The sequence below is a fragment of the Macaca fascicularis genome, chromosome 16 (genome assembly GCF_037993035.2).
Source record: "Macaca fascicularis isolate 582-1 chromosome 16, T2T-MFA8v1.1".
Lineage (NCBI taxonomy): Eukaryota > Metazoa > Chordata > Mammalia > Primates > Cercopithecidae > Macaca > Macaca fascicularis.
The window spans coordinates 59,767,361-59,782,244 of record NC_088390.1 but is presented as its reverse complement, the minus strand read 5'-3'; the positions used below and the strand labels follow the sequence as shown (position 1 = coordinate 59,782,244).

General features: G+C 49.4%; 1 protein-coding gene across 19 annotated transcripts in view; it reads left to right on the top strand.

Annotated features, from left to right (window-relative positions):
- PIP4K2B (phosphatidylinositol-5-phosphate 4-kinase type 2 beta) overlaps positions 1-14,884 on the top strand; it is a 44,863-nt gene that overhangs the window by 10,794 nt on the left and 19,185 nt on the right. For 5 of the 19 annotated variants that reach the window (XR_012425767.1, XR_012425766.1, XR_001486085.4 and 2 more), the window contains exons 2-6: positions 5,041-5,138; positions 7,625-7,721; positions 12,257-12,409; positions 13,324-13,470; positions 14,486-14,524. Coding sequence is in view for 12 of the 19 variants with exons in the window: in XM_005583981.5 (XP_005584038.1) it covers positions 5,041-5,138; positions 7,625-7,721; positions 12,257-12,409; positions 13,324-13,470; positions 14,486-14,524 (534 nt within the window). In the remaining 7 variants the exon portion in view is untranslated. Of the gene's footprint in view, positions 1-1,964; positions 2,082-4,542; positions 4,571-5,040; positions 5,139-7,624; positions 7,722-12,256; positions 12,415-13,323; positions 13,471-14,485; positions 14,525-14,884 lie in introns of those variants that run through there. The other 14 variants (XR_012425772.1, XR_012425771.1, XM_074019460.1 and 11 more) reach the window with 6 other exon arrangements.

Here is a 14,884-nt window from a genome sequence, read left to right as displayed (position 1 = left end):
TTTTGGCACCAGACAGGCCTGGGATCAAATCCTGACTGCACATACTGTCTGTGTGACTTTCAGAAAGGTACCCTTTTCTCTGAACCTCTTTTGCAAAGTCAAATTAGTAATACTTTATGTGACTGTTAAGTATTACAAGTAATAGAATAGAATATATATGATTTATGTGTGATATATAATGAGGTAAAGCACTGGCCACTTACAGGCATTCAATAAATAGAAGCATCTATTCTATTTATTATAGAATAATAAATATTTATTAATGTGCTAGACTGATTACCTGTCTTTCTGTATTATCTCCCTCCACTCATTATTTCCGTCCTATGATGCTGCCTTCTGTCTCTGGAACCGTCCCTGCAGACGCACTCACCATTTCTAAAATGGGCAGTATACTTTCACAGCTCAGGCTTGATTCTGACTTCCTACGGCCTGGGATTTCCTTCCTTTCATTTTTGGGAGAACTTTCATCCTAGGCTTTACTCAAGTGTGTTTCTCTGTAGCTTCCTCTAGCAACCATCCCCCTCTCCCATGCAGAATCAATACTTACTTTTTTTTTTTTTTTTTTTTTGAGACAGAGTCTTGTTCTGTCACCCAGGCTGGAGTGCAGTGGCACAATCTCAGCTCATTTCAACCTCTGCCTCCTGGATTCAAGCAATCCTGCCTCACCTTCGTGAGTAGCTGGGACTACAGGCACACGCCACCATGCCCAACTAATTTTTATATTTTTAGTAGAGACTGAGTTTTACCATATTGGCCAGGCTGGGCTTGAACTCCTGGCCTCAGGTAATCTACCTGCCTTGGCCTCCCAAAGTGCTGGGATTATAGGCGTGAGCCACCACGCCCAGCTCTGGAGATGTCTTTTTGTTTTTGTATTCCCAGCTCCTAGCATATAGTAAGGCCCTTGATACACTGAGTAGAAGTAAATTGAATAGAAATTTGGCAGTCTGGCTGGGTGAGGTGGCTCACGCCTGTAATCCCAGCACTTTAGGAGACCAAGGCAGGTGGATCACCTGAGGTTGGGAGTTCAAGACCAGCCTGACCAACATGGAGAAACCCCATCTCTACTAAAAATACAAAATTAGCTGGGCGTGGTGGTGGCACATGCCTTATAATCCTAGCTACTCAGGAGGCTGAGGCAGGAAAGTTGATTGAACGCGGGAGGCGGAGGTTGCAGTGAATGCGCCATCGCACTCTAGCCTGGGCAACAAGAGCAAAGCTCTATCCAGAAAAAAAAAAAAAGGCCGGGCGCGGTGGCTCAAGCCTGTAATCCCAGCACTTTGGGAGGCCGAGACGGGCGGATCACGAGGTCAGAAGATCGAGACCATCCTGGCTAACCTGGTGAAACCCCATCTCTACTAAAAAATACAAAAAACTAGCCAGGCGAGGTGGCGGGCGCCTGTAATCCCAACTGCACAGGAGGCTGAGGCAGGAGAATGGCGTAAACCCGGGAGGCGGAGCTTGCAGTGAGCTGAGATCCGACCACTGCACTCCAGCCTGGGCAACAGAGCGAGACTCCGTCTCAAAAAAAAAAAAAAAAAAAATTGGCAGTCTGAGCCAGATTAGGAAAGACCTTGAATGCCAGGCTAAGCAGTTAAAACTTTACCCTGAGGTTGATGATGAGCCGTGGAAGATTTCTAAGCAGGAGTGTAACATGATCTTGTAGATTTTTCCAATGTCAAGTGCTCTTGGTGCAATACCAGGAGAGGCATTAGGTGCCTTGTTTCTGGCCTGCTGTGTGAGGACTGGGAGCCTGACCCTCTGACCATGCTGGCCTCATCCTTCTCTGAGCCTCTGCTGTTCTTGATGTCTGTAACCCTGGATTCTCACTTAATTGTATACTGCTTTGACTTTGAGTGGTGTCAGGGGATTTTCTCATCTCCCTGATGAGATTATAAGCCTCCTGTTTCTTTTGCGTGTACAACACTTTCTCCCCTTGTGTTCTCCTTCTCCCACACACCTAACAGAATGAAGCACGTAGTAGATATTTCAATAGGAACTGTTCAACTGAAATGGAAAAGAACATAATAATATGGCTAATTCCTACAGTGAATCATCTACGTGTGGCCTAGTAGAAATGAGGGGTAAGTCTCCCCTAGTTGAGATATGGATTGTTCACCAATATTAGCTGAGTTAAAAATTTCCTAGGCTGAGCCAGGCACGGTGGCTTGCGTCTGTAATCCCAGCACTTTGGGAGGCTGAGGCGGGCAGATCACGAAGTCAGGAGTTTGAGACCAGCCTGACCGACATGGTGAAACCCCATCTCTACTAAAAAGACAAAAATTAGCAGGGTGTGGTGACATGCGCCTGTAATCCCAGCTACTCAGGAGACTGAGGCAGGAGAATCACTTTAACCCACGAGGCAGAGGTTGCAGTGAGCCGAGATTCTGTCACTGCACTCTAGCCTGGGCAACAGAGCGAGACTCGGTCTCAAAAAAAAAAAAAAAAAAAAAATTCCTAGACCAGGCACAGTGGCTCATGCTTGTAATCCCAGCACTTTGGGAGGCCAAGGCAGGTAGATTACTTGAGGTCAGGGATTCGAGACCAGCCTGGCTAACGTGTCTCTACTAAAAATATAAAAGTTAGCCAGGCATGGTGGCACCTGCTTGTAATCCCAGTTGCTTGGGAGGCTGAGGCAGGAGGATCGCTTGAGCCCTGTGGCAGAGGTTGCAGTGAGTCAAGATCGCACCTCTGCACTGCAGTCTGGGCAACAGAGTGAGACTGTGTCTCGGAAGGAAAAAAAAAGAACATTTCCTGCTATTGGGATATATAATCAACAATAGAGATGAAGTGAGAACAAGACTTAGAGAATTAATGAATAGAACATTCCTGAATAGTTCCTGTTAGAATAACTTATCTTGGCTAACAGGCAATTGATTCCTCTCAAGCTAGTGTTTTAGTCTCTTTTAGTTCCCCCAGTGTCATGTCCTGGCCTTGGCAGCAAGTCTGGATATTAGACTAACCTAGAATCAATTTGTAGCAGGCACTTTAACTTTTTGCTCTACAAGCATACTCTGAGCCAATGGCATGTTCTTTCTGTCATGGAGGTATGAGCCAGAAAAAGCAGAACTGCGTAAGAGCCTTGAACCTTTTTTTTTTTTTTTTTTTTTTTTTGAGACGGAGTCTCGCTCTGTCACCCAGGCTGGAGTGCAGTGGCACAATCTGGGCTCACTGCAAGCTCCGCCTCCTGGGTTCACGCCATTCTCCTGCCTCAGCCTCCCAAGTAGCTGGGACTACAGGCACCCGCCACCACACCCGGCTAATTTTTTGTATTTTTAGTAGAGACAGGGTTTCACCATGTTTGCCAGGATTATCTCGATCTCCTGACCTCATGATCCGCCCACCTCGACCTCCCAAAGCGTTGGGATTACAGGCGTGAGCCACCGTGCCCAGCCGAGCACTGAACTCTTTGTCTCTGTTTTCCCTTTAAGTCTCAGAGCCAGGCTTGGTATGCCAGGAAAAAGGAAATGGGCAGCCACCACGAATTGTTTTTGTTGGCAGAAAAACAAGGAAGTGGAATGGTTTCCTCTAGGCATAGATTTAACAATCACATTCTCTTGTGAGCACCCCCTGGAATGGGAACTGGCATGACTCTTTGGGATTTTTTTGGCTATTGAGAGGATTTAGCCAATGAAGGGTATCACAGAGCTGGATACTGGAAATTTAAAAATCAACTTTATTAAGGAATAATTTATGTGTAATAAGTGTGAGTATTTTAAGTATACAATTTGATGAATTTCAGCAAATATATATGCTCATGTAACCATCACCCCAAACAACATATAAAACATTTCTGTCACCGTAGAATCATACTTTTCATGTCCCTTTACACTCAGCAACCCTTGCCCTCTGGCCAGGCAACTCATCTCATTTCTTTCATTATAGATGCCTGTTGTAGAATTTCATATAAATGGGATCATACAGGATACACTCTTGTGTCTATGTCAGTTTTTGCCAGCAGTTTACTGAGTCTCTGCTCCACTGCCAACTTATAAACTACCCCTCCCCCAGCACCCCTCTCCAAACGCATGCATTCCTATGGCTTCCTTCATTTCTCCTTGAGTAAATTGGGTTTTTTCCCAACGCTAGGAAGGTATGGTTCCCTAGCCCAGTTACTGCGTTAACTTGAACTTCCTCCATTCTCTGACATTTCTAAATAAAAAACGTTTGGAACATAAAAGGGGCAGCCAATTAAATGCCATTTCCCCCATTTATGCTCCTGGAGGAGTTCTGGTGACTCTAGGTTATCCCCTCACTGCCACCTGGGGCCTCATTGAGATAATAGGATTTGCAAGGAAAGTGTCTGGGAGACACAAGGCTGTGCCCCCTCCCCCCAGTCCATTAAGTTGGGACTAAGGTTTCCTCTGTAAATCCTGAATGCATTAGTGGCAACTGGGTTGAGGGTCAAATGTCAGATACTTTGCTGTGATGGGAGAGGACATCTGTGGTTAATTAGACCACTAATTGGCTAAACTCGATGTGGGGAAGGGCAGGATCTGCCCTCATCTCTGCACCAATGGAAAACCAGCTGTCTGTCCAGGATCCAGCTCCCTGAAGGGATGAAAGACAGAAGGTTTGTTTGCAGTAGAGGAAAGGCATCCTGCCCCATCTGCCCCAGTTTAGTGTATGGCAGGACTTGACACAGGAACTGGCCTCACTTTATTTTATTTTCTCTTTTGAGACATGATCTCACTCGTGCCCAGGCTACAGCGCAGTGCAGTGGCGCAGTCATAGCTCACTGCAACCTCAAACTCCTGGCCTCAAGCAATCCTCCCACCTCAGCCTCCTGAGTAGCTAGGACAAGAGGTGTACACCACTATGCCTGGCTAATGTGTTTAATTTTTTTTTTTTTTTTGAGACAAAGTCTCACTCTTGTTACCCAGGCAGTGGTGTGATCTCAGTGTGCTTTTGTTTCAAAAAAACAAAAAGAGAGGGAAACTTGTACATGCTTTAAGCGAGATTGTGACATCCACATTGTAGCTTAGTGTCTCCGAGGCACGTGGCCTCCTGGCTGAGAGCCTTAACGTTCTCCTTGCTTTTCAGATCAATGAGCTGAGCAATGTTCCTGTTCCTGTCATGCTAATGCCAGATGACTTTAAAGCCTACAGCAAGATCAAGGTGGACAATCATCTCTTCAATAAGTAAGTCGTCTACTGAGTGGACTCAGGTTTGTGGCAGTCCTTTCCCTCAAGTCAGAGGTTTCTGAAGCCTCGTGCATGGCGGGAGCCAAGGCAGCACCTGGCAGGGTGTGACAGCAGCACCTGGATCTCAGAGCTGACAAACTGGCCAGGAAACTGCATTCGCTATGTGCCTCTCATCCTAGTATTGTCATCATCTCATTCGTTTATCAGCCTACCTCTGGTGTCCCTTGGGGCACGTGGCTGGGCCTAGGGTGATTCATCTAGAGCCAGCTCAGGTGGGAGTGAGCTGCTCTGGAGCTGAGGTATCCAGTGTGAGGCTGTAGCAGTGGCCCCATCTTGATCTTAGTCTGAGGCAGGAGGTTGCCAGGCATGTTCCTGGCCTGGGATGCCGCCAGGCTCTTTTCTGTTTGGCTGGTGTATGAGCCACAGGCGGAGCATGGGGCTTGAGGGCACGCTACCCAGAGTAGCACTTCCCATTTTTGTGTGTTGTTACTTCTTGGATTAGCACCAGTGTCTGAAGGTTGTCTCAGATATTGTTGGAAACACTAGCGGCCGCCTCACCTGGCACAGTTTTGGGCCTGCTTTAAGCCCTTTGGGGCCTGGATTTTCCATCCCTCTGTGGACCACCCCAGGACTATTTGCTGCTCACACTTTCTCCTTTCTGCATGTGAATCCTGGTTCTATTCTTCATTGTCTCACAGTCCCCACCACTTCACTAGCTGGGTTCTGTCACCCCACCATTCCCAGACTGTTAGTCCAGAAGAGAAGATTGACTTGAGAACATCCCTTAGTGACCTCCCTCTGCCATAGTAAGTAATACCATCTTGTTCTAGAAGCTGTCTGTCTCCATAGCTGCCACTTGTTAAGTGGCCACCTAAGGAGGGAGAGGCAGCCCTCAACTCAAGAGGCCAGAAAGAAGGTTGTTCTGACCCAGAGGTCAGGGCTCTGGAAGTGGGCATTGCACCACTACCCACTTCAGGGTCCATGGCCTCTGGTAAGGTGCTACCTCCTTGATATCTTGGCCTAAAGCAGAGAACCCAATCTCTTATTTTCTTCTATTTTATTCCTTTTTGTCCTTCCAACAACTGTGTGTGTGTTTTTTTTTTTGGTTGTTGTTTTTGAGACAGAGTTTTGCTCTTGTTGCCCAGGCTGGAGTGCAGTGGCGCGATCTCGGCTCACTGCAACCTCTGTCTCCTGGGTTCAAGTGATTCTCTTGCCTCAGGCTCCCGAGTAGCTGGAATTACAGGCAGCCGCCACCATGCCCGGCTAATTTTTTTGTATTTTTAGTAGAGATGGGGTTTCACCATGTTGGCCAGGCTGGTCTCAAACTCCTGACCTCAATCAGGGTGATCCACCTGCCTCGGCCTCCTAAAGTGCTGGGATTACAGGCGTGAGCCACTGCGCCTAGCCCTGTGTGTGCTATGCTATTTATCAGATTCTAGTATTGTTTACTAGAAGATAGGGTAGATAAGGCAGATAGGCCACTTCCTTTCCAAGAAGACATTCCTTTTGATTTCCTTAAAGCCTGTCATCCTGGAGTAGTCAGAGGGACATATTTCTGAAAGGGGGTCCCTAAACAGGATAGCTGTTGTAAAGATGGAGGATTGGTAGGAGTCATCATTTCAAGGTGATGTTCTGTCCTCCTGGGAGTCTGTGTTGATGAGGGAGTGGGAGGGTGGAGATTGGTGCCAGCAGCCAGCAGACAGGGCTCTGTGGTCCCACTCAATTGACTGAGGACCTCTTTAAGTCAGGCACTCTTTTCCTGTGTCCCAGTGGAAGCCCAGGGCAGGGCTTCCTATATGTAACCATCTTCAGGATGCTTCCACAGGAGTATGGCCAGAGGAGAGGGGCCCTCTGATGAGAGAGGTTTTTCCCTGTAGCATTCAGGCTGATTTCACCTCACAGCAGATGCTCACATGCAGCTTCCCACTGCATGTGAGTGACAGTGCTTGTGAGGTGAGCACAGTGCTTGTGAGGTGGAGCCTCCACTCAGGCTCATGGCCCAGCGGGTGAGAGTTTTTTCTTTAATGTATGTTTTATTGAAGGGCAGCAAACACATAGAAAAGTGCACAAATCTCAGATATACTGCTGGATTAATTTTACAAAGTGAACACAAGATGTAAAGGTTTTAAACTTTTACATGCTCAGAATCACCTGGAGTGTTTGTTTCTCGACTCAACTCCAGAATTCCTAAGAGCCTGGAAACCTACGTGTTAAGTATGGCAGATGTTCAGATCCAGGCAATCTGTGGACCACACTTTGAGGAGTTCTGAAGTCAGAATATAGATGAGGCTGGGTGTGCTGGCTCATGCCTGTAATCCCAGCACTTTGGGAGGCTGAGGTGGGAAGATTGCTTGAAACCAGGAGTTCGAGACCAGTCTGGGCAACATAGCAAGACTCTGTCTCTATTACAAAAAATAATAATAATAATAGAATTAAGATGAGCAAGGGGCAGTTCACAAAGACATGTCTCTGCTTTTCCCTAGGGAGAACCTGCCCAGCCGCTTTAAGTTTAAGGAGTATTGCCCCATGGTGTTCCGAAACCTTCGGGAGAGGTTTGGGATTGATGATCAGGATTACCAGGTATGGAGGCTCCTGGCAACATCAGAGTATTAGGGAATGGAATGGGGTCAGGAAGCCACAGGACACGTAGATAATCAAAACGTGTTAGCTGTTTTTGTGCTGTGTCTCTGTGTCATGCCTTGCTCCAGCCCAGGTGGTCTCTCCCCCAGCGGTGGGGGGCCCCTTGGAGCGCGAGGGCCTTAGACATGCTTCTGAGGATGCTGCACACACTCAGGTCCCTCTCCCTCGGAGGGAGAGCAGCAGGAGGGAGAGGGGTCTGCGGAAGCGCCTTCATTTTAGTCTGACATTCCCAGTCTAGGCTGAAGAACCCTTCTCATTCATAGTTTCGCTTCAAAGACAGAATTGGGTGGGACATGGTGGCTCATGCCTGTAATCCCAGCACTTTGGGAGGTCAAGGCAGGTAGGTCACCTGAGGTCAAGAGTTTGAGACCAGCCTGGCCAACATGGTGAAACCCTGTCACTACTAAAAAATACAAAATTAGACGGGTGTGGTGATATGCGCCTATAGTCCCAGCTACTCGGAAGGCTGAGGCAGGAGAATTGCTTGAACCTGGGAGGTGGAGGTTGCAGCGAGCCGAGATCATGCCATTGCACTCCAGCCTAGGCGACAAAAGTGAAACTCAGTCTCAAAAAAAAAGAGAATTATTGTCAGTGAGAGATGAGGCCTCTTAAAGCAGATAAAACAGATTAGAAAACGAAGACTTCAAGGATAGTGAACCTCTTGCCAGGTATGAGTGTCACCTCCTAAACTTATGCCCTATCCTGGTGGTAGGAGGGAGGATTGGGCTGCTAGGGCAACTGTCCCCTTCAAGGGGTGACAGTGTTGTAGAGGCTATTGACCTCTTGGGAGGAATCAATCCCAGTGTCAGGGACATTAGAATCTGACTCATAGTCCATGGTTTCTGTCACTTCTTCTCTTAGCATGTCTCCTTGGATCTTCTTCCCTGGCAGACAGCCTTGTGGTGAAGGTGGGCGAATTTTCCACTTCACCTTTATAGCTGTAAGAAATGTAACTGACTTTGGCCAGGCACGGTGACTCACGCCTGTAATCCCAGCACGTTGGGAGGCCGAGTCAGGTGGATCACGAGGTCAGGATATCGAGACCATCCTGGCTAACATGGTGAAACCCTGTCTCTACTGAAAATACCAAAAAATAAGCTGGGCGTGGTGGCGGACACCTGTAGTCCCAGCTACTTGGGAGGCTGAGGCGGAAGAATGGCATGAACCCAGGAGGCGGAGCTTGTAGTGAGCCGAGATTGCACCACTGCACTCCAGTCTGGGTGACAGAGCAAGACTCTGCCTCAAAAAAAAAAAAAGAAATGTAGCTGACTTTTTGTTGTTGTTTTTTTTTTTTTTTTTTGAGATGGAGTTTCACTCTTGTCGCCCAAACTGGAATGGAATGGCACGATCTCGGCTAACTGCAACCTCCGCCTCCTGGGTTCAAGCGATTTTCCTGCCTCAGCCTCCCAAGTAGGTGGGATTATAGGTGTCTGCCACCATGCCTGGCTAATTTTTTGCTTTTTTTTTTTTTTTTTTTAAGTAGAGATGGGGTTTCACTATATTGGCCAGGCTGGTCTCGAACTCCTGACTTCATGATCTGCCCACCTCAGCCTCCCAAAGTGCTGAGATTACAGGCGTGAGCCAGCACCCCTGGCCTGACATATAGCTGACTTTCATTCATCTATGGGGAAAACTCTTTTCCCCATAGCACAGTGAAACCTAGAATGGATGCCCCTTTTCTAACACTGTAGTTCTTCCCACCCCACCCCTTTCACAGAGTAGTTCACAGCAGCAGAATGGACCTTGGGTTAGAGTCTCCTCCCCTCTCTCCTCCTCTCTGGAGGGCTTGCGTGCAAAGAAAAGTATCTTGAAGAAGAGGGCGAGGGTTTGTGAGAGGAGGACGAGATGGCTGGGGCTTGAATGCCCAGGAATGCCCACACCTGAGAGGTACTGGGAGGTTCCTACAGCCCCCTGTTAGGATTGAACCCTGAACTCAATCATGACTTGACTGGGGATGGAGGTTTTCGGGAAACTTCTTGCCGCTGTTGCAACCCCAAGTTGCTCAGACATCTTCCCTCCATTGTTCGTTGGTGAGGGGTTCCAAGTGAGGGGTTCCTTCGCCTCCCCTGGGCTGTCTAACCACATCCTCTCAGTGTCTGCATTTTGCTGCTAACAGCCTTGTGGGTGCATGCCCGTGCTCAAGACTGAAATGAGAGCAGGGAGGATGGTGCTCAGGGAGGGGACCCTATGTTCTTGGACTGCCAGCCACTTAGAGAGTCAGGAGATGCTGCCTCTACCTCCCAGCTAGGCTTGCAGCCTATAAGTCTTATGGGAGAAAGGCCAGGCTGGGAGGAAGAGGGACGCAGTCACAGAGTCTACTCAACATTTCTGTAACGGGAACACTCTATTTTTTGGGGTGCTATTTTAGCACCTTTGCTGAGGAACTCCCCAAGCTGCTTACCACCTCTGACTTTAGTTTTCCCCATGAAGGTGGTCCTCACTCCTCCGCCAGGGTTTTCCAAGGAGGTATTGGGGGAAAGTAAAGAGTAGGATCCTGGCCGGGCGCGGTGGCTCAAGCCTGTAATCCCAGCACTTTGGGAGGCCGAGATGGGTGGATCACGAGGTCAGGAGATCGAGACCATGCTGGCTAACACGGTGAAACCCCGTCTCTACTAAAAAATACAAAAAATTAGCCGGGCGAGGTGGCAGGCGCCTGTAGTCCCAGCTACTCGGGAGGCTGAGGCAGGAGAATGGCGTGAACCCAGGAGGCGGAGCTTGCAGTGAGCCGAGATCCGGCCACTGCAGTCCAGCCTGGGCGACAGAGCGAGACTCCGTCTCAAAAAAAAAAAAAAAAAAAAAAAAAAAGAGTAGGATCCTGATCAGCCAGGCATGGTGGTGCATGCCTATAGTTCCAGCTTCTCAGCAGGCCAAGGCTGAAGGATCCCTTGAGCCCAGGAGTTCAAGGCTGCAGTGAGCTATGATTGCACCACTACACTCCAGTTTGGGTGACAGCAAAATACCATCTTTAAAAAAAAAAAGGGCTGGGCGTGGTAGCTCACACCTGTAATCCTAGCACTTTGGGAGGCTGAGGAAGGATTGCTTGAGCTCAGGAGTTCTAGACCAGCCTGGGCAACATGGCAAAACCCCATCTCTACAAAAACTACAAAAATAAGCCAGGCGGCCAGGCGCGGTGACTCAAGCCTGTAATCCCAGCACTTTGGGAGGCCAAGACGGGCGGATCACAAGGTCAGGAGATCGAGACCATCCTGGCTAACCCGGTGAAACCCCGTCTCTACTAAAAAATACAAAAAACTAGCCAGGCAAGGTGGCAGGCGCCTATAGTCCCAGCTACTCGGGAGGCTGAGGCAGGAGAATGGCGTAAACCCGGTAGGCGGAGCTTGCAGTGAGCTGAGATCCGGCCACTGCACTCCAGCCTGGGCGACAGAGCGAGACTCCATCTCAAAAAAAATAAAAAATAAAAATAAAAGATAAGCCAGGCATGGTGGTGCACACCTGTAGTCCCAGCTATTGGTAGGCTGAGGCGGGAGGATCACTTGAGCCCAGGAGATAGAGGCTGCAGTGAGCTGAGATCTCACCACTGTACTCCAGCTTGGGTGACAAAGTGAGACTCTGTCTCTACAAAAATGATAATAATAACAGGATCCTCATTGAGAGATGGGGAAAGGACTTGGAGAGGAGACATTTCTGTGACATGATCCCTATGTATGTTTTCTTGGGAACAGGGACATTTGGGATCTCCCCTCAGCCTTGCCTCCCTATCCCTTTGGTTGACTCACACCTTCCCACACCCTCCCTCTTAAGGCTTCTACTGTTCTCTGATCCTAATGGGAATAGGGCCTTGAGGAGGAGCAAGGATACAACCAGGAAAGCTCCCCAAAACTGCCTCCCAGCCCTGCATATACAAGCAGGAGGTTGAGGCAAGGGGAAAGGTGTCAGGCTCGGAGATGAGGATCAGCTGTCTGCTTTGGGGAAGATTTTTCAGCACTAGGGTAGATCCACGGACAAGAGACGAATGGGCATTGCTGCTTTGTGCTAGACCCCTTGAAGACAGTATTTCCTAAGCTTCGTCTTTGCCACCCCCGAGAGACTGGGAGAATCAGCTCAGTTTGCGTCTTTGTGTTCCCGATGAGGAGATGCAGGGGTAGAGAAGTTAAATGTCTCACCCAAGGTCGTAGTGCATGTGAGAATCCAGATTAGACTCAGCCCCCTCCATCAGAGGCAGAATTTTAGTAGGATAGCTCTCTGGGATCAGGACAGAAACTTTCACAGTCAGTCCTCTTCCCATCCTAGACTGGAATGAAGGGCACGTGGTAAGGAACAATTCTTGTCACTTTGGAGGAAGACTTAGGGAGGGATGTGAACACTCTGTGAGAAAAGGGGCGGGTAAACTCCCATCTGGGAGTCCCTCTATCTCGGTGTTGTTGGCACTCGAGCAGTCCAGCCCCTGAGGGAAGACTCAGCGAAAGAATTCTGTTCTCCTGACAAGCCCAGCCTGCTTTTGTTTCGATTATCAGAATTCAGTGACGCGCAGCGCCCCCATCAACAGTGACAGCCAGGGCCGGTGTGGCACGCGTTTCCTCACCACCTACGACCGGCGCTTTGTCATCAAGACTGTGTCCAGCGAGGACGTGGCGGAGATGCACAACATCTTAAAGAAATACCACCAGGTATGGTGAGTCCCAAGCCTGGGCTGCAGAGGATGGGTTGGAAGAGGGAGAAGAGAGCCCCGGGGGAGCTTCTTAGGGAGTGGTTGGTCCTCTCTGGTAATGGCAACTGCTTCTGATCACCAAGCAGTGGGACTCTCCTGCAACCGTATTTCTGTGAGCTGAAATGCCTAATTTAAAAAGGGAAGAAGGAGCCGTGAAGGCTCATTGCCAACTGAGCCCCAGCTGGAAAGTGTTCACGCTCTGGCATCCACCCCGTTTCTTCTGAAAGAGGCCCCCTCGGCTCGGCAGGCTTGTTTCCTTTCCTGTCCCATCTCTCCACTCATCTGGAACCTGTCCACGAGGAAGGCAGGGAGTCCCGTGGCACCATCTGTGTGTCTGTCCTCAGCCTGCTTGGGTCTTCATTTCTGGGGCACCTGAGAAGGGCTGAAGGGAACTTCTGGTCTTTCGGGAGTTATGGCAGAAACCCTGGGGCATGGCGTGGATAAGAGCTTTGGATATGGAGCCGTTCTCTTCTCCCAGGTGGCTGGATCCCTGGCGGGCCTTGTCTCTTCCCTGTGGCTTTCCCATATCAGGCTGGCAGAAGAGATGCAAGGTGTGGATCAGGGATTTTCCTGTGGTAGAATCCTATTTTAAACAAAATCTTAGGTGAGATACTAATAATATGAACCCACAGGGGCTCTGAGCCACCTGCTCAGATTGCCTTTCCCTCTGACATGCCAACAGGAGGCTGGAGGTGGCTGTTGCCTGTTTTAAGCCTGAGAAACCCCTATTGCTTCATAGAACCCAGCTGGAGAACTACTGGTCTAGAGGTTGGAATTCCAGGGAGCCAGGGAGCATTTTAGTCTGGGGTGAGCCCCATCCATCCCTGGCACTGCCTGTTCCTTAGTGTTTTCTCTTCTTCCTTTCTATTCTAGTTCATAGTGGAGTGTCATGGCAACACCCTTTTGCCACAGTTCCTGGGCATGTACCGCCTGACCGTGGATGGTGTGGAAACCTACATGGTGGTTACCAGGAACGTGTTCAGCCATCGGCTCACTGTGCATCGCAAGTATGACCTCAAGGTAAAGGGCTCTGTGTTTGCTGGAGCTGTGCCTCCCTGCTGTCTGAGCTCCGGAGGGGCCCCTACTCCAACTTCCATGTAATTGGGAAAGCTGGAAGCCTATGTGTTGGCATGGACAGGGAACTCTGGAGTGGATATGCCTGATTCTTGTGGACCAAAGGCTGTTTGAAGTCCAGGTGACAGTAACAGGAGATTATTTAAAATAAGCCCTACATGTGCCATATTTATGCAACAGTTGACGTTCCTGTCTGTGGAATGTGCACAGCGAGGGAGGCCGTGCTGACGCACGCACTTTAGCATCCATCAGACCCCCATGGACTGCCAGCACAAGTGCATCTCTAGACGCTGAGAAGGACACACTTGTGGCTGTGAACTAGGGTGCTCCGTATTCTTGAACCTGGCTTCTGACTTCTGTCAACTTATGGCGCCATCCCTTTCCTCTGTGCTGCAGCTGCACTGGTTTCCTCTGCGTTCCTGCAGTGCCTGTGCTCCTCTTCCCAGGATTTCACATCTGCTGTCTGGAATAGTCTCCTCTCTGTCCACCTCCTCCTTCCCTGACCTAATTGCTTCCTCCTTACCCTTCTGAGCTCAGCCCAAATACTACTTCCAGGAAGTGGGTACGCCCTGGCCACTGTCCCTCCGCAGGCCAGGCCCCTGTGGTATGTGCTTTCAGAGTGTACTGTCTCCCCCCTGTACCACTGAGCACCGTGGTAGTGAATGAGCCAATGACCGGTGGAACCACTGCTGAATATCTGTCTCCCCTGTTAGAAGGAAAGTGGCTTAAAGGCAGGGACTGAGCTTCTCCAGTGCAGTCCTCTTTGCTGAGCACGTAACAAGTATATTGCACGTAGAGCTCTGTAAGTGGGCTTGACACAGGAAATGAACAAGGTGCTGCCTCCTGGCCCCTCTAGGACTCTAACCAGCCTACTTGAGTTCACCTGCTGGCTCTCCCATGTTTGCTCATGCAGTCGACTTTGCCTCAGCTGGACTTCCCCTGATGGCTCTTATCCTTTCAGGGTTCTACGGTTGCCAGAGAAGCGAGCGACAAGGAGAAGGTATGCTGGTGCTGAGCAGGAATGGAAGGGTTACTCAGAGTCAGAAACAACTCCTGTCAGCCATCCTGTCCCTCGCCTACCCCAGCCCCTAGCCAAGCTCCCAGACATACCATCTGTCAATATGAAATGCCCTGTGTCACGAATCACCTGCCTGTCCTTATGCTAGGCCTAGACCTTGGTCTGTGGTCTTTTACCTCTGCCCTCACTAGGTTCTTCATAGTCCTGCTGGGATGGCAGACATTTCCATCTCATAGTCTAGCCTGAGTCAGTTACTGGCTGCCTGAGCCCTGAGCTGGTCCATGCTCAACAGGAAAGAGTCCTTTAGTCGTTCCTCATCTTTCATGTATTTGCCCTCCCCGC